Source organism: Triticum aestivum, chromosome 6B (assembly GCF_018294505.1).
Source record: "Triticum aestivum cultivar Chinese Spring chromosome 6B, IWGSC CS RefSeq v2.1, whole genome shotgun sequence".
NCBI lineage: Eukaryota > Viridiplantae > Streptophyta > Magnoliopsida > Poales > Poaceae > Triticum > Triticum aestivum.
The window spans coordinates 625,373,280-625,396,522 of record NC_057810.1 but is presented as its reverse complement, the minus strand read 5'-3'; the positions used below and the strand labels follow the sequence as shown (position 1 = coordinate 625,396,522).

The 23,243-nt window shown below is 44.5% G+C and overlaps 3 protein-coding genes across 3 annotated transcripts; all 3 read right to left on the bottom strand.

Annotated features, from left to right (window-relative positions):
- Positions 1–7,302: 7,302 nt before the first annotated feature.
- On the bottom strand, positions 7,303–9,054 carry LOC123134594 (2-oxoglutarate-dependent dioxygenase 11). Its single transcript, XM_044553814.1, has 4 exons — positions 8,799–9,054; positions 8,476–8,741; positions 7,853–8,180; positions 7,303–7,736 (listed from the first exon to the last, which is right to left on the bottom strand). The coding sequence occupies exons 1-4, from the start codon at positions 9,000–9,002 to the stop codon at positions 7,539–7,541; spliced, it is 996 nt and encodes a 331-aa protein (XP_044409749.1). The 5' UTR covers positions 9,003–9,054; the 3' UTR covers positions 7,303–7,538.
- Positions 9,055–13,854: 4,800 nt separating this feature from the next.
- LOC123139486 (uncharacterized) lies at positions 13,855–14,896 on the bottom strand. Its single transcript, XM_044559278.1, has 2 exons — positions 14,543–14,896; positions 13,855–14,289 (listed from the first exon to the last, which is right to left on the bottom strand). The coding sequence occupies exons 1-2, from the start codon at positions 14,894–14,896 to the stop codon at positions 13,855–13,857; spliced, it is 789 nt and encodes a 262-aa protein (XP_044415213.1).
- Positions 14,897–16,836: 1,940 nt separating this feature from the next.
- Positions 16,837–21,336, bottom strand: LOC123139485 (uncharacterized). The gene is made up of 9 exons (XM_044559277.1): positions 21,134–21,336; positions 20,885–20,968; positions 20,244–20,363; positions 19,689–19,945; positions 19,101–19,550; positions 18,903–19,019; positions 18,506–18,598; positions 18,318–18,419; positions 16,837–17,502 (listed from the first exon to the last, which is right to left on the bottom strand). Exons 3-9 carry the CDS (start codon positions 20,275–20,277, stop codon positions 17,119–17,121), a joined length of 1,437 nt encoding a protein of 478 aa, XP_044415212.1. The 5' UTR covers positions 20,278–20,363; positions 20,885–20,968; positions 21,134–21,336; the 3' UTR covers positions 16,837–17,118.
- Positions 21,337–23,243: the final 1,907 nt, after the last annotated feature.

Here is a 23,243-nt window from a genome sequence, read left to right as displayed (position 1 = left end):
GTACACATCCTCTTCGCACCCTCTGAACCTTCCCACTTCGGTGGAGCTTTCATTTCCTTCCTATGTGCATTTTTTTGGTCCCAGCAGTAGTACTTGCGGTGCCCAGCGATAGTACCGCTCAAGAGCCACAGGCGGCAGTACCGCTCTACAGCGGTAGTACCACCTCGGGGTCCTCAGCTGTAGTACCGCTTGGGTACCGGGCTCCTACTGCCTTGACTCGAGGGGGTCGCCTCTCGTGTCGGATTGTGCGGCACTAAGCAGCGGCAGTAGAAGCGATAGTACCGCTCGTGAGCGATAGTACCGCCCTACCTCCGTGGTAGTACCGCACTGGGTCCATTTTCTGCCCATCTTTTCGCCCTCCCCGACTGCACGGCAGTACCGCGAGGGGGAGCGGTAGTACCGCTGGGGCCAACGGTAGTACCGCCCTCTGTGGGGCTGTTTTGGGGGGTAACGGTTGGATTGTTCCCCCCTCTATAAAAGGAGGTCTTCTTCTCCAAAGTTGACTTACCTCTTCCCCCAAAAGCTCCATTTTCGCCCGGTCTCTCTCCCTAGCCAATCAAACTTGTTGATTTGCTCGAGATTGGTTGAGAAGGCCCCGATCTACACTTTCACCAAGAGAAATTTGATTTCCCCCACTAATCCCTAGCTGATCTTGTTACTCTTGGGTGTTTGAGCACCCTAGACGGTTGAGGTCACCGCGGAGCCATAGTCCATTGTGGTGAAGCTTCGTGGTGTCGTTGGGAGCCTCCAATTAAGTTGTGGAGATTGCCCCAACCTTGTTTGTAAAGGTTCGGTCGCCGCCTTCAAGGGCATCAATAGTGGAATCACGGCATCTCGCATTGTGTGAGGGCATGAGGATAATACGGTGGCCCTAGTGGCTTCTTGGGGAGCATTGTGCCTCCACACTGCTCTAACAGAGACGTACTTCCCTTAAAAAGGAAGGAACTTTGGTAACACATCCTCGTCTCCATTGGTTCCATTTTTGGTTATCTCTCACCTTTACTTGTGCAAGCTTATCTTGTGTTGCATATCTTGCTTGCTTGTGTGCTTGTTGTTATCGCATCATATAGGTTGCTCACCTAGTTGCATATCTAGACAACCTACTTTGATGCAATGTTGAAGTTGGTAAAGAAAAGCTAAAAATTGTTAGTTGCCTATTCACCCCCCCTCTAGTCAACTATATCGATCCTTTCAACAATTACATTCACTTTAAATAGGGCACCATCAAAATCCGTTGAGAGGACGCCTTATGAACTATGGTTTGGTAAGAAACCAAAGTCGTCGTTTCTTAAAGTTTGGGGCTGCGACGCTTATGTGAAAAAGTTTCAACCTAATAAGCTCGAACCCTAATCAGAGAAGTGCGTCTTCATAGGATACCCAAAAGGAAACTGTTGGGTACACCTTCTATCATAGATCCGAAGGCAAGATATTCATTGCTAAGAATGGATCCTTTCCAGAGAAGGAGTTTCTCTCGAAAGAAGTGAGTGGGAGGAAAGTAGAACTTGATGAGGTAATTTTACCTTCTCCCGAATTGGAAAGTAGTTCATCACAGAAATCAGTTCGAGTGATTCCTACATGAATTAGTGAGGAAGCTAATGATGATGATCATGAAACTTCAGATCAAGTTACTACCGAAGCTCGTATGTCAACCAGAGTACGGTCCACACCAGAATGGTACGGTAATCCTATTCTGGAAGTCATGTTACTAGACCATGATGAACCAACGAACTATGAGGAAGTGATAATGAGCCCAGATTCCACAAAATGGCTTGAGGCCATGAAATCTGAGATGGGATCCATGTATGAGAACAAAGTGTGGACTTTGGTGGACTTGCCCGATGATCGGCAAGCCATAGAAAATGAATGGATCTTCAAGAGGAAGATAGACGCTGATGGTAGTGTTACTATCTACAAAGCTCAACCTGTTGCAAAAGGTTTTAGACAAATTCAAGGTGTTGACTACAATGAGATTTTCCCAACTATAGCGGATGCTTAAGTCTGTCCGAATAATGTTAGCAATTACCGCATTTTATGATTATGAAATTTGGCAGATGGATGTCAAAACTGCATTCCTGAATGGATTTCTGGAGTTGTATATGATGCAACTAGAAGGTTTTGTCGATCCAAAGGGTTCTAACAAAGTGTGCAAGCTCCAGCGATCCATTTATGGACTGGTGCAAGCCTCTCGAAGTTGGAATAGACGCTTTGATAGTGTGATCAAAGCATATGGTTTATACAGACTTTTGGTGAAGCCTGTATTTACAAGAAAGTGAGTGGGAGCACTACAACCTTTCTGATAAGTATATGTGAATGACATATTATTGATCGGAAATGATGTAGAATTTTTTTGGAAAGCATAAAGGAGAGTTTGAAAGGAGTTTTTCATAGAAAGACCTCGGTGAAGTTGCTTATATATTGGGCTTCAAGATCTATAGAGGTAGATCAAGACGCTTAATAAGATTTTTCAATGAATACATACCTTGACAAGTTTTTGCAAGAGTTCAAAATGGACCAGTCAAAGAAGGAGTTCTTGTTTGTATAACAAGGTGTAATATTGAGTAAGACTCAAAGCCCGACCATGGCAGAAGATAGAAAGAGAATGAAAGTCCTTCTCTATGCTTCAGTCATAGGTTCTATAAAGTATGCTATGCTGTGTACCAGACCTATTGTGTACCTTGTCATGAGTTTGACAAGGGGGTACAATAGTAATCTAGAAGTAGATCACTGGGCAACGGTCAAAATTATCCTTAGTGAGGACTTAGGAAATGTTTCTCAGTTATGGGGGTGATAAAGATGTCGTCGTAAGGAGTTACGTCGATGCAAGCTTTTACACCGATTCAGATGATTCTAAGTCTCAATCTGGATACATATTGAAAGTGGGAACATTTAGCTAGAGTAGCTCCGTGCAGAGCATTGTAGACATAGAATATTTGCAAAATACATACGGCTCTGAATTAGCAGGCCCGTTGACTATACTTCTCTCACAAGCAAAACATAATCACACCTTAGTACTCTTTGGGTGTTAATCACATAGTGATGTGAACTAGATTATTGACTCTAGTAAACCCTTTGGGTGTTGGTCACATGGCGATGTGAACTATTGGTGAAATCACATGGCGATATGAACTAGATTATTGACTCTAATGCAAGTGGGAGACTGAAGGAAATATGCCCTAGAGGCAATAATATAGTTATTATTTATTTCCTTATATCATGATAAATGTTTATTATTCATGCTAGAATTGCATTAACCGGGAACTTAACATGTTTGAATACATATACAAAACAAAGTGTCCCTAGTATGCCTCTACTTGACTAGCTCATTAATCAAAGATGGTTATGTTTCCTGACCATAGACATGTGTTGTCATTTGATAAACGGGATCATATCATTAGGAGAATGATGTGATGGACAAGACCCATCCGTTAGCTTAGCATTATGATCATTATAGTTTCACTGCTACTGCTTTCTTCATGACTTATACATGTTCCTCGAGCTATGAGATTATGCAACTCCCAAATACCGGAGGAACACCTTGTGTGCTATCAAACGTCACAACATAATTGGGTGATTATAAAGATGCTCTACAGGTGTCTCCGAAGGTGTTTGTTGGGTTGGCATAGATCGAGATTAGGATTTGTCACTCCGTGTTTTGGAGAGGTATCTCTGGGCCCTCTCGGTAATGCTCATCACTATAATCCTTGCAAGTATTGTAACTAATGAGTTAGTTGTAGGACGAAGTATTACAAAATGAGTAAAGAGACTTGCCGGTAACGATTGAACTAGGTATGATGATACCGACGATCGAATCTCGGGCAAGTAACATACCGATGACAAAGGGAACAACGTATGTTGTTATGCGATTTGACCGATAAAGATCTTTGTAGAATATGTAGGAGCCAATATGAGCATCCATGTTCCACTATTGGTTATTGACCTGAGATGTGTCGGTCATGTCTACATAGTTCTCGAACCCATAGGGTCCGCACGCTTAACGGTCGATGACGATTTGTATTATGAGTTATGTGTTTTGATGACCGAAGTTTGTTCGGAGTCCCGGATGAGATCACGTACATGACAAGGAGTCTCAAAATGGTCGAGACGTAAAGATCGATATATTGGAAGGCTATATTCGGACATCGGAAAGGTTCCGAGTGATTCGGGTATTTTTCGGAGTACCAAAGAGTTACGGAATTCACCGGGAGAAGTACTGGGCCTTGTTGGGCCATACGGGAAATAGAGGAGGTAGGCCAAGGGGAGGTAGCGCCCCCCATGGGTCCGAATTGGACTTGGGGAAGGGGGCGGCACCCCCCTTTCCCTTTCCTACTCCCTCTCTCATTACTTCTCTCCTACTCCTAAAAGGGAAAGGATTCCTACTAGGACTTGGAAGTCCTAGTAGGACTCCATACACTTGGCGCGCCCCTAAGGGGTTGGCCTCTCTCCCTCCCTCCTTTATTTACGGGGGCAGGGGGCACCCCAAAGACACAAGTTTCTCTTAACCGTGTGTGGTGCTCCCCTCCATAGTTACACACCTCGATCATACCATCGTAGTGCTTAGGCGAAGCCCTGCCCCGGTAAACATCATCATCACCGTCGCCAAGCCGTCGTGCTGATGGAACTCACCCTCGTCCTCAACTGGATCAAGAGTACGAGGGACGTCATCGAGATGAACGTGTCCTAAACGCGGAGGTGCCGTACGTTCGGTACTTGATCGGTTGGATCGCGAAGAAGTTCGACTACATCAACCGTGTTATTGAAACGCTTCCGCTTTCGGTCTACGAGGGTACCTGGACACACTCTCCCCTCTCGTTGCTATGCATCACCTAGATAGATGTCGCGTGATCGTAGGATTTTTTTTGAAATTACCGCGTTTCCCAATAGTTAGTATGAGTCATCTGGACCCACGTGTGCCAGTACGGTTGCTTCAGACCCATAAGTGTCAGTACGGCTGCTCCGGACCGAAATCGGTCTGTATGAGATGTTTGAACCCACAAGTGCCATTACAGCTGCTCCGGACCCATAAGTGTTAGTATGAGTCAGTATGAGCGTCCACAGGGCGGGAGAAGGAGCAGTCGCCCTCGTGCGACTCAGGCGATGGTGACCACAGGGCGGGAGAAGGAGCGGACGCCCTTGTGCGACTTAGGCGACAACCCCCGGGCAGCTAGGCGGCGGCAGAAATACGAAGAAGAAAGAGAAGGGAAACCAAAGAACTAAGATAGGCCTAGCAAGGTTACATCCCTGGAGCAGCCTTCAGAACCTTGAGCAAAACATGGTCATCTTTGGGTGGACAGGAGGCAAAGATGATCTGATGTATAGCAGTGGTTGCATAGCGGAGGGGTACATGGTACATCATACTAGATGATACCCTGCACGTTGTTGCGAGAATATTTTGTAACATGAATATTTGAAGTAATGATATAAAAAGCTAAAACTGAAAATACATATAATTTATTTGGTTTGATTACTATATAGTTGTAAAATGTTTATTAAATATAAGTAACTTAATAGAACGAAAATTCTCATGTATGTTTGCATGTTGAGATGAGTCTTTTTCCATGCATGTTTCATGATAAGGTGACATGCTTGCATGTTGAGAGACAAATGGTAGTGGAGGTGGGCCTTTTCTCATGCATGTTGTGTGATGATATGGCATGCTTGCATGTTGAGAGAAACAGTTAGTGGGGGCTAGCTATTTAGATATAGAGAATTGTTATAACAAGTGTTGTATATTTATTTGTTTGGAATATAAATATTTTTTGAAATAAGGCAAAAGACTTGCCATTTTCATTGATTAAGGAGTGAGAATTGCTCAGTTAATTAACAGAAAACGGGCTAAAACCGATACAATCAACCCACATAAAATGGGTACCACCGGCCAACCTGGCCACCGACATGGGATCACAGAGCTACAAAGAGGGAAGACATCCGCCGAGCAGTCGCAAGCGTCATCGTCATCACCGGCTACCTCCGAACGGGCGACTCCGACTTCACCGTAGACCTTCATCGTCGAAGCCGACCCGCAAACAGCTGCACAGAAACCATGACAGCACATGCCAACAGAAGGCCACACGCACGAACAACGGACAACTTCGACTCTGACGACGATCATCACAAGGGAAATATGCAGGACTTGCGCCGACCATGCCCCGAAGAGCACCTCGGACACGCCGGGAAGATCCGGCTACCGAAGCCCGAGCCATGACCAAAGTTCCTCTCGACGCCATCATCGTTGCCAAACAGAAATCTGCGCCCCCGAAAAGGCCGCCTCAGCAAACTACATGGCGAAGATGCCGCAAACAATGCGGCGAAGATGCCGCCATCCACCGGTCTCCCAGTCGTAGCCGGCTCCGAGACGATGCCCCCAAGGAGGAGAAAGACGCGAAGACGCCTCAATCGCCAGATCCAGCGGATCTGATGTTTCCCTCCGGAGCCAAAGTAGTGGGGAGAAGCAAGAGCACCTCCACGATGACGCTTCCAAGAAAGATCGCGGGACTCGCGAGCGCCGCCGTCACCGGCTCCGATGGAGACCGAAGCTAGGATTTCTCCTGGAGTTGCGCCGACAACCAGCTACCACCGACTACTGCCTACCAACCCCCACCCCTGCTGAGACCAACCTCACTCTGGCCGCAGGATCCCTCGATCCACCGCAACCAGACACACACCACCTCCCCGACCGTAGCCGCCGCACCACCAAATTTAGGGCCGCCGCCCCAGCAACCGAAGGCCACCACCGCACGGCCGCCGCACGCTGCATAGCCAAAGAGGAATCCCGAGCAGGGAGGGGGGGCCGCCACCCCACCCCAACTCGCTGGACGAGCTGCCAGATCCGCCGCCCGTCAGCCGAAACACAAGACGGCACCACCACGACACCAAGCCGGAGAACGCAGCAAGGGCCCCTCCACGATGCGCAGCAGGGGGTCTCATCTCGCGAGGATCCAGATCGGGCCCGCACGGGCGCCACGACCGCGACCGCCGCTCGCAACAGCGCGCCCAACTCCGCGTCCGGATCCCGCGCCTCCCGCCGGAGACCTCCTCCACCGCGAGTCAGGACGCCACCCCGGAGCCAAGCGCCGGCTAGCCGCCGCCCACACGCCGAATCCCCTTCCCGCGAGCGAGCAGCAGCCAGAAAAGCGCCCCGCCGCCGCCGGCTCCGCGCATGCTTTGCCTGCTGGAGGCCACCGGTGACGGCGAGGCGGAGAAAGGAGGCGGGAGGGGCGGAGGCTGAGGGGGCGGGGGTCGCCGCCCATGTCGCCCGGGGAGGGAGCGGCGCGGGGGAAGGGAGGAGTGATAAAAATTTCTGCGTCTTGAAAAAGCTTTGTCTTTCCCAATATAAATATAATGTAGTATATGACTCAATCTTCGACTGATCACTGCTAAGAAAGGCCATTATATTATAGTTAGAAAACCCACTCACAGAAGAGAAACCACCTCTTTAATTATTCTCCATATGCAGGTAATCACTATTACAAGCCAACTAGTTAATACATTGAACTGGTACTTTCAGGGTCTCGGTGAATCTCTTTCCTTAACGGAAATGTTCAGTCGAAAGAAAAACCGAAATCCATGGCCTTGAATTTTCCATATCTTGGTGGTCGCTTGTCATCCAGCAAACCAGGTGCCGGCTCCAGCACCGTTTCGCCATCCACAACATAGAACACGCCCAGTGAAAGTCTCTCCTTCGTGGCATTCGTCACCACCCTATGAACTGGGCTCATGAAGATTCCGTTGCACATTATCTGCATGCGTCAAATATTTGCATACAAGTCAGCGAATCATTAGGATTCATGAAATAGGATATTATGTACACTGATGATTGTAAATTATTCAAGAGAGCAAGTGCTTAGCTTCATACCTCCATGCAGTCAGCTAAGTTAATCACCAACGTATAAGGCTTGGCTGGAACATTGTACCATTTCCCATCTCTCTGAACTTGCAAGCCACCGACGTCGTGGTCGACAGAAAGGATGGTAAGGAGACCAACATCAGAGTGAGGCCTCATGCCCAAAACTAGGTCAGGTCTCGGACATGGGGGGTAGTAGTTGAACCTAGCAAACCCACGAGCCTTGTTTGATATTTGGTTGACGAAGTAATCCTCATCAAGGTCCAAGATCTTGGCTATTGATCGCAATATAAGGTCTCTTATTCTCTTGGTTCTTGATGCGTACTTAAGTAACACATCTCTGTACACAGAAACACTCCAGAATTATTAGTTTATAGTCAATTGAACATTTTGATTTCCTTATTCAGTTCCTATGAATTCACTCTGAATATCCATTTTTTTGTTCGAAAAGATCTAAATATCTTTTAAAGAAAGCAATTAATCAATAAATTTCACAAAACTACACCGCAAGTAACTACAAAACTACTCTACATCATCAAGAGAAGCTCACAAAAGTACACCTTTCATGTTGGAACGTAGGGAGTACTAGAAATGTGAAACGACACTGAATGAAGGTAAGGGAGTAGGTGATTAACCTGAAAGATTGTGGGTGAGTGGGCCACTTGGCAAAATTCCTCTCGTCTTCTGGCTCCACTCTCAAATGCAGCCGGTCGTTCCAGCTGAGGCCCTGATCCTGGGGGCTAACCACTTTGTCATTTCCATAGCCTTCCACCTCCAAGTGCTTGCCGTCGTCTACCAAGTTACTGCATTTGTGCTTTTCTTCAGACGGTTGCCGGAAGAAGTCCCTCGACGCGCTCATCATGGCATCCATAAGAGACTCCTCGATTCCATGGTTGGTGACCTGCATAAAAACATCAGCAAAAGTTGAATAGTTTTAGCTACAAACTAAGGTACTAACCAGGAAGAGGCCCCAGGTTTGTAGGGCCTCTCGGAGCTTGTGGGCCTCGTCGGCGGCCGTGAGCCGGCTAAGGTCGATGAGAGGGATGGGGTCCGGCATCTCGTCAGCGGCCAGCAGGTGGTCTTGGTCTCGCTCGTGCACCACGTACTGCCGTGGCGGCTCCTCGACGGCCGCCGCCAGCTCCTGCACCGTCGTCCGCACCATCGAGGGAGCTATGTTCTTGGTCACTGTGACAACCTTGCCGTGGTATCCCGAAGGATGGAGGTCTATATGTAAGGGGAGCTAAACTTGGAGAGGAAGATGAAGGAGAGAAGAGGGAAGACGGCAGTATATAATTATAATCTTGGGTACCAACGTGTTGGGTTACTAGTGCTTACTTTTTTTCGATAATAAAGTAGTACTGGTGCTTACTTAAGTTGAAGATAGGAGCTGTGTTCTCTTCTTGGGTACCACGTGTCCGGTTACTAATACTGCCTGCTTACTGAAGTTGAAGGTAAAAATTGTCGCAAAAAAGAAGAAGGTAAAAAGGAAGGTGCCTTCCCTACATTGCGTGAGATCATGCATGACGCGCTCACTCACTCCATGCCACTCCTCTTTGATTTGTCAGTCACAACTCATATCATCGTCCAGTCGGGTTGCGACTAAGCTAAGACTTGACCATTCAGTTTCATTGTGCCATCCACACCTTCAGGCACCTCAAGAATCCCAGTGGCAGTATCTACGGTTAGTCTCTCTTTATTTTTTTTGGCCAAGTTAAAACGGCTGTTGTATAGGGGTGAATACATTGTATAGCATAGCTTTGCGGAAAAAAAACATTGTATAGCGTACACAGATACACTGTAACAGCTAGAGTATAGTAGTATTCGTTTCGAAAAGGCAGGAAGGATGTCCAGGCATCATTATTTCAGATGAAGTCCTGACAAGTTGCTTGTTTGTCAAACAGAGCTTATTCAGTGGCGGGGATGCTGATTGTTGTTTGCCCTTTTCAGCTGAAATTCACAAATTCAGAATGCAATGCCTAACCTAAGATGGTCTGAAGTTCTGTCAATGTTTACCACTCAATAATCTTCAAGTAGTCACTCTTATTGTATGAAAAGAATTCATGAATTGGATTCTCTTCAAGCAAGTAGGTCAAGAATTCATTGACTGAATCGGCTACATACATGTCTTGTATGTCTCTGTTTTGTGGTGGTGCCGGAATTCCAGAGCCAAAATCGTAGTGCCTTGAGGCAGCAGGGCAGCGGGGAGAGTCAAACGCACCTCCATTAAGAGCAACTCTAGCAGACCCCGCATCCGCCCCCGACCCGCAAAATAACCGCCAAAATGCGGGTACGGGCTGAAAAGCCTGCCCGACCAGACCCCGCATCCCGCCCTGGCCCGCAAAAAATTTTGGAGGGCGCGGCAAATTCTCCGCCCCAACCCGGAAAAACGCGGGTTTCCCCCTCGCGACTGCGGTGCCCTGCATCAGAGAGAAGCAGTTGGCGGGAGGGACATTTCAGCCCGCGCGCTTTCCTCCTCCTTCCGCCGCCGCCCGCCCTTTGCTTCCGCCCACCCGCCGCCGCCGATTCCGGCCATATATCTGCGGGCGGAATCGCGCCCCGGGGCCGCCCCACACCCTCCCTCACCGAGCCGCTACACCGCCCCTCCGTATCCGGCGAGAAGAGCCGCCCCCCGTCGCCGCCGCTGCCGGGGATCGACCACCGTTGAGCGCACCCCCTCGTCGCCGCCTGGGATCAGCCGCCACCGGTTAGTCCCTTTTTTGTGATTTTTGCGAGCTGCGTAGTAGATTAACGCGCCGGTGTGCGTGTAGATGGAGTTGACCCCGTGCGAGAAGTTCTTGCTATCCGATTCGTCCGATTCGGACGACTCGGATGTTGAGAGCATGCTTGCGAACTTCCGGCAGCAAACATTAGTCATGGCGCTTGCCGTGAAGGAGCATGAAGACGAGCACCGGAAGAGGAGACGAGGATCGACTGTCGGTCGTTTGTGCATTCGTCGGAATCGCCATCTTGGGAACAAGATGTTGATGCAAGACTATTTCGCGGAGAATCCTACATATCCTCCGCACCTCTTCCGGAGAAGGTACCGAATGCGCCGATCCCTCTGTGAAAATTGTTAAAGCTTGCGAGTCAAATTGCCGGTATTTTACTCAAAGAAGAAATGTCGCGCTTAAAGGGATTTAGTGCATATCAAAAAATCTCCGCAGCTATGCGGGTGATTGCATATGGCGTTCCGGCTGACTATGCCGATGAGTATCTTCGCATTGGTGAAGATAGCACAATTGAGTCTGTGCGTAGATTTTCGAAAGTGATCATTCATGTCTTCGGTCCTGAGTATCTTCGGGCACCCAATGAAGATGACACAAAGAAATTGATGGCATCAAATGAGAGGAGAGGTTGGCCTGGCATGCTAGGTAGCATTGATTGTATGCATTGGAATTGGAAAAATTGTACCAAGGCTTGGCAAGGAATGTATTGTGGCAAGTCTCATGATGCAACAATTGCGCTACAGGCCGTAGCATCCGAGGATTTATGGATTTGGCATTGCTTTTTTGGTATGCCGGGCACTCTCAATGATATAAATGTGTTGCAACGGTCTCATTTATTTGCTAGGCTTGCTAGTGGTGATGCTCCTGCTTGCAACTACAGTATCAATGGGCACGAATACACAAAAAGGTACTATCTTGCAGATGGTATATACCCTCCTTGGTGCACATTTGTCAAGAGCATCAAAGAACTCAAAACAAAAAAACAATGTGAATTTGCAAGGGTGCAAGAGGTAGCCCGAAAAGACATTGAAAGAGCATTCGGTGTTTTGCAATCTAGGTTTGCCATTGTCCGTGGTCCTGCTCATTTTTGGGATAAGAAAACCTTGAAGAACATAATGACATGCTGTGTTATCCTGCACAATATGATTCTTAAAGATGAGAGAGGGTTGAACTTAGAATTCTTTTACGACAATGTGGGTAGCCGTGTCAAACCAACAAGAGACCCAAACCGCATTAGAGCTTTTCTTCAGACATACAAGGAGATTGAAAATACAGACACCCACTTTCAACTTCAGGAAGATCTCATTGAGCACCATTGGCAAAGGGCTGGACAGTGACTTATTTTTGTATTCATTTGTATTTGTATTCATGACAAATATTGTATTGCACTATTTAAGTTTGCTACGGTTATTTGAATAATTATTTGTAATGCGGATGATTATTGTATTATGTTTGATTGGAATAATTCAGTTTGTTTTCGATTGTTGAATTATGTTGTATTTGATATTCGCGGGCTGATAATATGCGGGATGCAGCAGCGCAAAGAGCAGACCCCGCAAAGCCGACCCGTAAAAAAGTATATTTCGCGAATATACTTTTTACGGATCCGTTTGGGGGTCTGCATCTGTGCCAGCCCAAGCCGACCCGCAAAAGCTGTTTTGCGCGAACTGCAAACGCGTTTTGCGGGCCGGCGGGATGCGGGGTCTGCTAGAGTTGCTCTATGGAGGTGTTTGTTTCGTCCAGTGATAACGTAAACGTAAATGGAACCTGATTACGGACTGTAACAGCACCAGACTGGACAAACCCTATTTTGTTTGGTTCTACAGTGTAAAGGAAACAGGTACCTAAATAGTGTTTGGTTTGACACAATAACAGGCACCTTTCACAATACAGAACACAACATGGGCTTTCACATGCATCAGACAAGCACACAATTTAGAAATATTTTTGCATTCATCCAATACAAAGGCATCTTTTAACCAGAATTTGGCTCCACTTTAACGATATTACACATTTTTAAAATGAAAATGATACGAACTCGGAATTCGACGACACTTTGAAATAAACTACAAAATTAGTCCCTAAAACTGTTTTTATATTATAGGATAAATAGAAAGGCCAAGTTCACAATCTTGCAAAGAAGCTTTTCCATGGATCTTCATCTTCCACGCCACAACACTGATCCCATTTTCTAATGAACCTTGCTTATTTTCTCATCTGCCAATAAGCACGAGTTAAAATGAGGATAAAGAAATACACAAGAAACAACCAATAATAATAAAATTAATAGCAACTATAACATGATTGTTCTTTCTCATCAACACTTTGACGAAGGAAAAGGTGGGAATCTGCTCCATGCATTTCAACACTTTGACAAAGATAACAATAGGAAAATGATGTATACTGCAAGACCAATGAAATGAAAAGCACTCTCTTAGCTAACACAGACTACAATGGTGTATACTGCAAGAACATATACTAAAATATGGTGGAAAGGATGAGATCTACTCCATGCTTTTCAACACTTTTGACAAATATATAACAATAGTAAAATGAGGTGGATTTTGTACACACCAGTTATGTCACACCATTATTGGAAAAGGACCTTCTTTCCCATCAACCTTGCTTTTTTCTTTCATCTACCAATGAGGAGCCAATAAGCAGGAGTTAGATACAAGGAAAAAAACTTCAGCAGAAGTTTGACTTATATATGACCAACCAAAAACACCACATCACTATGTCACTACAAGTTTGGCTTATATATACTGCAAATAACCACTCTTGCTTATATACGCCGCTCTGTACTAGCGAAATTTTAGTTCACTTGAGCCACTCATGGTGATAAATGTCAGGATGCTATCAACCCCCAAGGTTTACAAATAAGTTCAATCAAGAATAACAAAATGTGTTATAAATTAGTTATGTAACAGGAGCATAATTTATCAACTATCATACATATTTATATGGCAGTCTAGATATCACATATTAGAAAAATGTGGTCACACATGAGTTCTTGAACATTTTCACCTTGTTACTTCATTGATTTCAGCAACCTACCTAGTTAGATCACGAATCAACAGTCGGGAAAAACAAAAACTGCATCACAAGATAGTGCATATTATTAAAGAGAGTTTAGAAAAAGGGATACCGGACATCATTTTCAGGACGAAGTCCCTCCTCAGAATGCCTGGAAGCACAAGCATCATGTTCATGTGCTCTAGAGCTTTAGCGAATATTGTTGCAGCTTCAACGATCTCGTTCCCAGTAAATGCAAGCCTAGACAATTCACTAATTGCATTTTCTCTTGATTTCTGTTGAGGGTCTTCTTCTGCTTCTTATTGTGCCATTGCTACTGTAAATGATGTTGCCATTGCACCCACATTGTGTCATGCTGTTCAGCTGGCTATTAACATCTTGAAGCATGGCTGCAAATGGATCGCTTGGTCCCGTCGCCCTCTTTGGCCTTGGCTCCTTTTTCTGCCTGTTCGAACTAGTTGTATCAATAGAGCAAGTGTCAATGGACCGTCGAGCTGTTCCTATTGAGATCATGTCCTCTTCCTCATTTTCTTCTTCCTCCATAGCAATTTCCTTCTCCAAGTTTCCCACTGTCTCTCCAAAGCCTTCCGCATTTTCTCCTGTTGCAATGTCTTTGTCATAGATAGCAGCCAATTGTTCAAAGTATGGAAATGCTACACCATACAATCCCTTAGCCTCCTTGTGAATCTACATGTTTTTTTTTACAAAAGAAGAAAGTTGGTTTTCAATAGCAAGGACAATAACACGGGATAGAAACGGTACTACTTTCTCCTTGAACATCTTAGGAATAGTAGCACTAACAAGGCAGCAAGGGATGATCCAAATACAGAAAATACTGAAGAGAAAACACTAGAATAACAGGTAACCAAGGTACAATAGCAAGGAAATTCAGCACAAAGCATTACTAAGGAATTCAGTTTTAGTGGTTCAAGTGATCTACCTGACAATGAGCTTCATATTGTGCCTTCTCGCACTGAATCATCTTTCGACTTCCATCCCATGTGAATCCACTTTTGGATAGCATTACTTCAACGGCACCAAATTTCTTCCTGAAGTGCCTCACTCTTGATTCAATGTGCGGAGATGCAGTGATACCACGGCCTGGACACTTTTCAACAAGATGCTTTTCCAATATCCCCAGGTATCCACCCTTGAAGGCACCATCAGCTTTCCACCTCGGGTCCAAAGATAACTCATACAAAGCTTTAATAAGCTCGTCGTCCTCATCAGAAGACCAATTCCTTTTATTCTTGCCTCTTCCACGAGACGTGCTCGAGCTATCCAGACGGTCCATATCTGCACAAGCAATAATGGGTACAAATGAGATAGCAAATATATATGAAAGAGAACAAATGCAAACGACATGCAATTGTAGCTTGCAAATATAATTGAAAGGGAACAAATGTAAATAAGATGGAAATATATATAGAAGGGAACAAATAGAAACAACTTATACCTCAATGCGCCCTAGCAGCCCTATGTCTATTATACATGCCCTGAGCAAGTTCATTCCAAAAATTTGTCCACTCATTCGAAGTTGAGATAGATGTGAGAATTCTGGTTGGTCCAATTCTCCCTCCACGTCTTCTAATGTTTCTTGTATTATTGGCTCGTTGATATCAAGTGGGTCGACAGACATCTTTTGTAATATAAGATTATGCAAGAGTGTGCATGCCATGATGATTCGACATTGGGTCTTCATGGGAAAAAAGGAAGGAGACCTCAAAATCCCCCACCGGCCATTTAGCCTTCCAAAGCACCTTTCTACTATATTTCGGGCTCTAGTGTGGCGCATGTTGAGATATTCTTCTGTGCTACAAGGTGGATTTTGTGGTGTCCAACCACCCAAGTGATATCTTTGACCTTGATATGGAGCTAAAAATCCTTTTGCGTTTGTGTATCCAGCATCGACAAGATAATATTGGCCTTCGGGGACACGCAACCCATTTGGCCGTGAGATGGCATCCCTAAGAACCCGACCATCATGTGTAGAACCTATTTTTGAGATTGTGTGATAATACATACAAGAATGATGCCGCTATCTCCTCTAATGATGTTTTCCTTGTACCCTTTAGTCCACCAACATCTCTCACCATCTCACATAATATATGAAATGTTCTCCTATCCATACGAAGTTGACTTATACACATGGCGTCGCTCTCACCAATTAGTCGATACAAGTTCTCTCCCCTTAACTCTCTAATTAAAATTCTCCTTTCTATTTGCCAACATTTTCTCCTATAAGCTAATGCAAACATGAACCACACATAATAGTATACAAGCATAATGGAAGTGGTCAGATTAAAAAATATTGCATTTCTCCTTCCACGCCTCGCACTTAAGGGAAGACGAGGCATAACTGCATAAGGAAAATATACCTATTTAAGTTTGGTATGACTTTCTTTCCTAAAAATTGGTAGTAGTACAAAACAAGAAACTGGATAGATTTCAGGATGACGAAAAAACTTGCACATGCATTTGGTCATGCAAAGGTACAATGGATCCAAAAAAACTTGCACATTAGAAGCCTAATTAAGTCATATACAAATACAACTGCTGCATATGGATAGGAAAATTGCATATCAGAAAGCTACGAGAACAGTCAACCAGTATCTAGTTGATATGCATGTGGATACACTACAAGAAATACGGTCAATTATGACTCCCCATTTTGGTCGTTAATTCGTCATTGCTTTCATTTATTGACCTTTTTTGACCAAATTCGGATGGTCAACAGTTGACCGTCAAGAACGAACAAACGTGACCTTTTCTGGAATTTTAGTCATGACCGCCCTTGACCAAAATTTTCGTCGTTAAATCTTTGACCAAAATTATGGTCATTACTAATGAGCCTAGGCCACGTAGGATCTGATGTGGCTGAACAAACGTGGCACTGACGTGGAAAAAATGATGACGTGGATGCCACGTAGGATCAGTCCAAATCAGTTGTTTTAATGGGCTGAGCCCAATAATTTAGCCCATTTTTACATTTATTTTTGGGCCACGGCTTTTTAATGTTAGTTCTTGGGCTCAGGCAATGTGCAGTCCATTTATTCAATCTATCATTAATTGGGCCAGCCCTTCTCTCTAACCAACAAAAAATATATGAATCTTTTTCTATCAAAAAAATCTATATTGGGCCTTGAGACGAGCCAGCCCACTCATATAATTTAGTATTTTCGGTCCAGCCAATAACCAACAGTAGCTCAAAAAAATCATTGCACAGTTTGGCAGTCAACCAATACAATTCTCCAAGATTTCATTAACTTAGGCCCAACAGTATCATTACACCACAAGTTCATAAGATGCACCAACCAAAATAACATAGCCTGTAGCTTAGTATCAGTACACCATGTTCATAAGATTAAGACGCACCAACCAAAACACAACCTCATCAAACCACAGCCAATCTCTGGTCCATATTGTGGTTCACATGTCCAGTCAAAGAAACTCATCAACCCCAGGTCAAAACAACTCAACATCAAAAGTCCCAAAGCCAACATCAACCACGCCGTACTAAACTATTTTACCTTCGAATAGATCCATGAGACGCGCAAATCTAGCATCGGTGGCCTCAACTCTCTGCAGTAACAACTGGTACTCTACGGCGCGTGCAGCTTCGGTCTCCTCTGATTTCTTCTTGACCTCAACAAGCTCCTCTCGCATCAGCTTAGCGACTCGCCTCTCCTTCTCAAGCCTGTACTCTAGTTCTTGTACATGAGCATCCAAAGCAGCTACAGATTTGTTGAACTTCTTCTTGGAGCTCGACTCAAGGCCAACATTTTGAAGGAATGTGCTGGAGGGACATTCTTTAGTGAGAACGTCAGCAACAACAGCAGCAACATTCTTTGGTTCTCCACCTTCTGGTACCCCTTGTTCCATAGCTTTTTCCATGTCAGCCTGACATTTAAAGAAAGATGCACACACATGTCATTGCAGTTGGTTCTGAATAACTAGGAAAATTTATAAGCAAACTACTCAAGAATGTTGACTAAATAATAATCCAGTCTCCATGCTACTAATTAACTAGTTATTTGAAAACTTTGAAGCAGGCAAGCAGAATTAATCATCCTTGGGAATCACTTTCTTTTGCAAGTTACTATCAGCTACATGAAAGAAGCATGGCACCAGGTTTATTAAACAGGTAAGCATACACAACAAACCATTGTTGAAATTTAAATTAGGCAACTATGTGCATCTCTGTTTAGCTTAAATGGGAACATGGAGCAGCAAAGAATGTAGTACGTTTCAGGAGCGCATATGTTGTTTCTTTAGTACAGTATATAGTATCAGAGAAATCCACTTCCACAAGTCCTAAACATTTCATTCAGATCGTATATGAAATGACAGAGTTTCTCCACTCCGAAAGATGGGAAGATAGATGCTTCAGGCAATCACTAGACAAATAATCAAAGAGCATACAACGCTCTCTCTTAATTAACAGTGTCCAACGACAAGCAATACCTGCTGGACTGCAACAAGAACTAAAATTGCCTGAATATTGTCGCATTTCCAGTACCAAAATGAATATGCAATGCAATGAAATAGAGGACTGGTACAAACAAACTATAACAAAACATGAATCATATACGGTACTACTTTGAAAAAACCATCTCTATCAAATCCGTCAAGCAGAAGTCATATAATGTAATCAAGTGTAACAAGGATGAGGTAAACAAGCCTCATCAACACGAAAAAGAATACTAGAAACTTACTATCGCCTTCTTAACTGGCTCAGAGAAACGAGTCTTCTTGCCATTGTGGCACTCCTTGAATAGATCAAACGCAGTCAACTCTTCATGCTTACGAGCCTCTTTCTGAAATTGTTCACGACACAATGGAACAATAAGAAACAACTGAAAAAATCACTGTAGTAGCAAATGATAACATGAGAGATCCTTACCAAAGCATGCACATGGGAAATGTAGGGGCGAGAACCAGTTTTCTGATGGAACTTAACTTTGGAACGGTTCTCCTTGTTCGACTGACAGGTTTCCTACCATGGAAAAAGAAACATGAGAATTAATGGAGCAACCATAAAGGCTCCTACAGATTGCAATCCAAGTTGCAGTTCAAAATTGTATGCAGCCATAATAGCATGAAAACAATGTTATCATCATCTCTCCAAGCAGCACAACGATGGCAAGATAAAACAAGCACAATAGACACAATGGTAAACAAGCACATCATCATTATTATACCAGCTAAATAGCTATCGTATGAACATGGCAAGATAAAACAAGCACAATGGTAAACATAGACACAATGAACTCCTTCACATAGAACTACAGTATGAATACCTTGTGCCTTGCGATAGACCACATCTTGACCAGCCTTTGCCACTCCGCATCTGTCACATTCTTATCAGGAGATTTGACACTCACTAGATTGGCCGGTACATTGTCAAAATGCTTCTTCTTGAGACATTCATACAGTTAACATAAATCAAGTTTGCATTTCATGATTTCATAACTGATCATGTGTTATTATTACTTGGCTTCAACGTCCAATTGCCGTTGTTGGTCAAGCTGTTGGTCAGAGAACTCAGGAACTTCAATTGGCTGATTTGTGCACAGAGTAGATGGGACATGGCTTGTTTCACCCATCTGCATCAGGCTTACTTCACCCTCATGCATCAGGCTTCTTTCATCTTCGTGCATTGAGCTTCTTACATCCACGTGCACATGGAGGCTTCCTTCATCCACATTTGCTGGGCTTCCTACATCCATTTGCACAAGACTTTCTTCATGGTTGGTTAGAGACAACTTTGTTTTTTGCCTAGTGACTCGAGCAGATTCATGTTCATCCGAGTTCAAACCAGGTAGCACCCTCTTTGAGCCTCCTGAGGCTGGAGCAATCACCCTTGTTTTTCCTGGAGCCATCTCAGAAGGTTTATCAAAACTCTTCTTAGTCTTTTTATTGATTGACTTCCTTGCCTTCTTAGAAACCTTCAAAGCATTATAATAAAAAAGAGACAACTATTAGATCTCATGCAAAAAATGTCTTTCAAAAATTAGTAAAAGCACTCAAGCACATATAGCATACAAATAGCCCTCATCCCTCAAAAACAAAGGTAGAATTAGCACCTTATCTTCCTTCTCCACTACAATATCATCAACTTCATCCTCCTCAATGACCTCATCGTCAGGACTGTACTCAGAGCTTGAGCCTTGTTGTGTTATGGCAGAAGCTGAGTCCCCACCGGTGATGGCACTACCTTGCTGCATTTGATTTGAGTTCCTAACCATCATACCTAATGCAGCGATGCCAAGTGATTGGAATATTCGGTTGTTCCTCATCATATTTTTAGCCCTAATCTTCTCATATTCAGTAGTTGGCGCTTCTTTACATGAACAAAAAATATAATTGTAAGACTTAATGGTTGAAATGCATAGGAGAAGCAAGACAACACAAACAACTGAGTTGCGAGTTTCTTAGCAATCCTAGAATACAAATACAAATCAGGAGCGAACTATTTTATTTTTTATACAGAGTACATATCAGGAGCGAACTATTAGCAATCCTAGAAGACATAAATTTCGATTAATTGGTTACAAACATTAGCTAGGCACGAAACTATACAAAGCACAATTCACGTCCATAGAAACCCAAACAGCACACTAAACAAACAAGTCGTATACCTGCAAGTTTCTTGCTCCTTGTCATCTTTGTCATAGTAGATCTCACGGGAACTGGAACTGTGCTAGTCAGCTTGGTTGTTGCCTGGTTTACTTGCCTTGCTTGCTGGACGAGTTAATGGCCTAGGGAGCAGCATAGCAGTTACAAGTTATTAAAAATATAAAGTGGGATGATGCTTTGAAAGGTAGATAAACAGTTGCAGATATAATAGTATCTAGACACAAGCACTTCACTACTTGTCATTGACATCAGTCACACTATCACACACAAGCTGTAGCCTACACATTTTTAGCTATTGATAAAGATTGCTTATGTATCATGTCTTCGTACAATATTCAGTTGAGAGCAAGTGCAAATAAAATACATTTGCATTCAGTTGTCCAGTTCATTAAATTTGCAGAAATTAAGTGTAGCAATAGGATTAAATATTTAAATTAACAGCCAGTGCAGAACTGATGAAGATTCAGAATTTTCAATGGGGACTAGCAGAACTAGAGCTGCGTGGTCACGTCATGAGTCTACTATTGCAGAGCTATCTAGACTCCCGCAACGCCAGATAAAAACAGACCTAGTTGTCCGGAAACTGAATCAAATTTAGTTCAAACGAAACACCTACTTGGATGTGGGATGAAGAGGAAGTTACCTAGGGGAGGACGGAGAAGATGGTCTGCTTGTACTTGGGCACCTCCGTGAGCAGCGGTCCTCTGCTTCCTTCCACCTCTGCAACCTTCACCACGACATAAGAAATATAGTGAGAAACAGTGGAGTGTGGTGGTGCAGAGAGAGAGAGAGAGAGAGAGAGAGAGAGATGTGGTGGTGGAGTGTGTGTTGCGGGGTTGGGCGAGCCGGAGCGGGGAAGCACAGGAACCCCACCGGTAGGGAGGCCCTGTACCTGGAGAGGTTAAGGTCGCGCCGCCCTGCCGGTGGTAGGACCGGGCGCTGCTCGCGCCGCCCTGCCGGTGGCTGGATCGGCTGCGGCTCGTGCTCGAGGGGCGGCTAGGGTTCGTGGGGAGGGCAGAGGGGCGGCTAGGGTTCGAGGGGATTTGGGGATTTGGGGGACGGGAGCGGCGGTATGGTGCGGTGCGGCTAAATTACTTTGACGAAATTACCCTCGTATCGTGCGGTGCGGGCGTGTAGTGGTGTTCTGTGATGACAAAAATACCCTCATGTGTGGAGCGGGAAAAATTTTGGCAGCAGCGGAAAAAAAATTAGGTGTGGCGCGAGGTAAAAATCCCTTATAGTTTACTTGTTATTTTTATGTGTGGCGGGAGGAAAAAATAATTAAGTCATTTTTATGAAAATTTGAACTACAACTCCCTTATAGTTTACTTGTTATTTAAAAAAAATTAGGTACACAAATATCTATTTCATCAAGAGTTTCACAATATTTAATCCCTAGGTATGAACAGTTATGCCGGCATTTTTGACTGCATTTTGAAACCGACTAACAAATTAAAAAATCAAAAAAAAGAAAACCTTCATATAACATCATGCAGGGGCGCCCGATCTTGCTTCCTCGGGCGCGGTGTCTTGACACGGGGTTGTCGGAGCTTGCTGGTTTCCACACACATTTTTTCATCGGGGTTACTTCAAATCTAGGGTTTGCGATGGTGATGGAGCATTTGTGTCGGCTGGAGCGAACAAGTTGACGGTGAAATAACATGGCGCCGAGGTCCCCACCTGTAGCCGCCGCCGGAGCGACAAATGGAGGTAGGGACCAGCAGCTTCGCCGGTGGATGGAGGGTGTCACGGGAACAGATCTTACAATAGAGGTAGGGGGTACGTAGGAGAGGGCAACCCTACGTCTTTGTGCTTCGGGAGCTTTGTTTCTTTGGAGTGTTGAATAAGACCTTACCCTAGGTACATGTCATCGTCAGAGGGGGCAACGGTTTCTCTTCCTCGTTTGCCTCTCGTGTGGTTGGGAAAGAGAACGAGTCATGGGATTAATGGCATTCATTATCTTTTTTAGGGGGAAATGAATTTATTATCAAGATTCATTTTTTAGGGGGAAAGGAATTTATTATCAAGATTCGGTTATTTGTGAACAATATGATATATCTTTACCTAATAATAAAGCAACAATTGCCCAAGGGTTTCAACTGCCGCCGCACCCCCATCCCTCCCCCGCCACCACACCCTCATCCCTCCGCCGCCGTCGCGCCCCTGTCCCTCCGCCACCGCCGTCCCTCCATTCTGCGATGCCAATTCAGAGTGGAAGATGTTGTCCTGAGTGTGTAGAGTTTGGTTTATGTTGATTTTCTAATTTCTACATGTTCCTTTTTACAGACTCTCGCTTTGCAGCACACGGGCATGTGTCCTGGTTATATATAATTTCAAGTTCATATGAATTTATTATGATCTTGGGAGTTTAAATATACTAGTAAAATGCACGTGCATTGCACCGGGAGAAACAAATCCTTACATGCCCATTTGCCTCCCAACATGAAGGCATGACAGAGTATTCTGCAACGGGTCACAAGAAAAAGTAGACATGTGGACAGATAGGAGGAGGCAGTGATGGTGGTAAGATCAAACGATGTATGTTAGAATAATGGGGTACAACATCCTCATTACCTTGCTCCCCTCTCCCATTCTTCTTCCTCCTCCTCTCGAGGGCCATCCAAATGTCCCAGACCCTCCCACCTTCACCTCCACCTCCCGCACTTGCATCTCCTCCGTATTTGATCCCGCTCTCGAGCCTCCACCTCCACATCTACTTGTTGCTCCGGATCGTCCTCGACCTACAATAGCTAGGTCATCATCCCTACTAACATGCGAGCAATGGCCTACCTCGGTGTGTGGATGCGGAATCAACATTTATGTATGGTCAACTTTGTTGTATGATGACGGACCTGATGACCAACCGGGTGAGCCAGAAGAAATGGGTCTTTTAAGGGCTAAAAAAATAGGTACGCAGCAATGTTGCGGAAATGTTTACCATGCATTAAAAAAATTCACTGTCCATAAAAATTGTTCGTCGTATATTAAAAAATGTCGGGAAT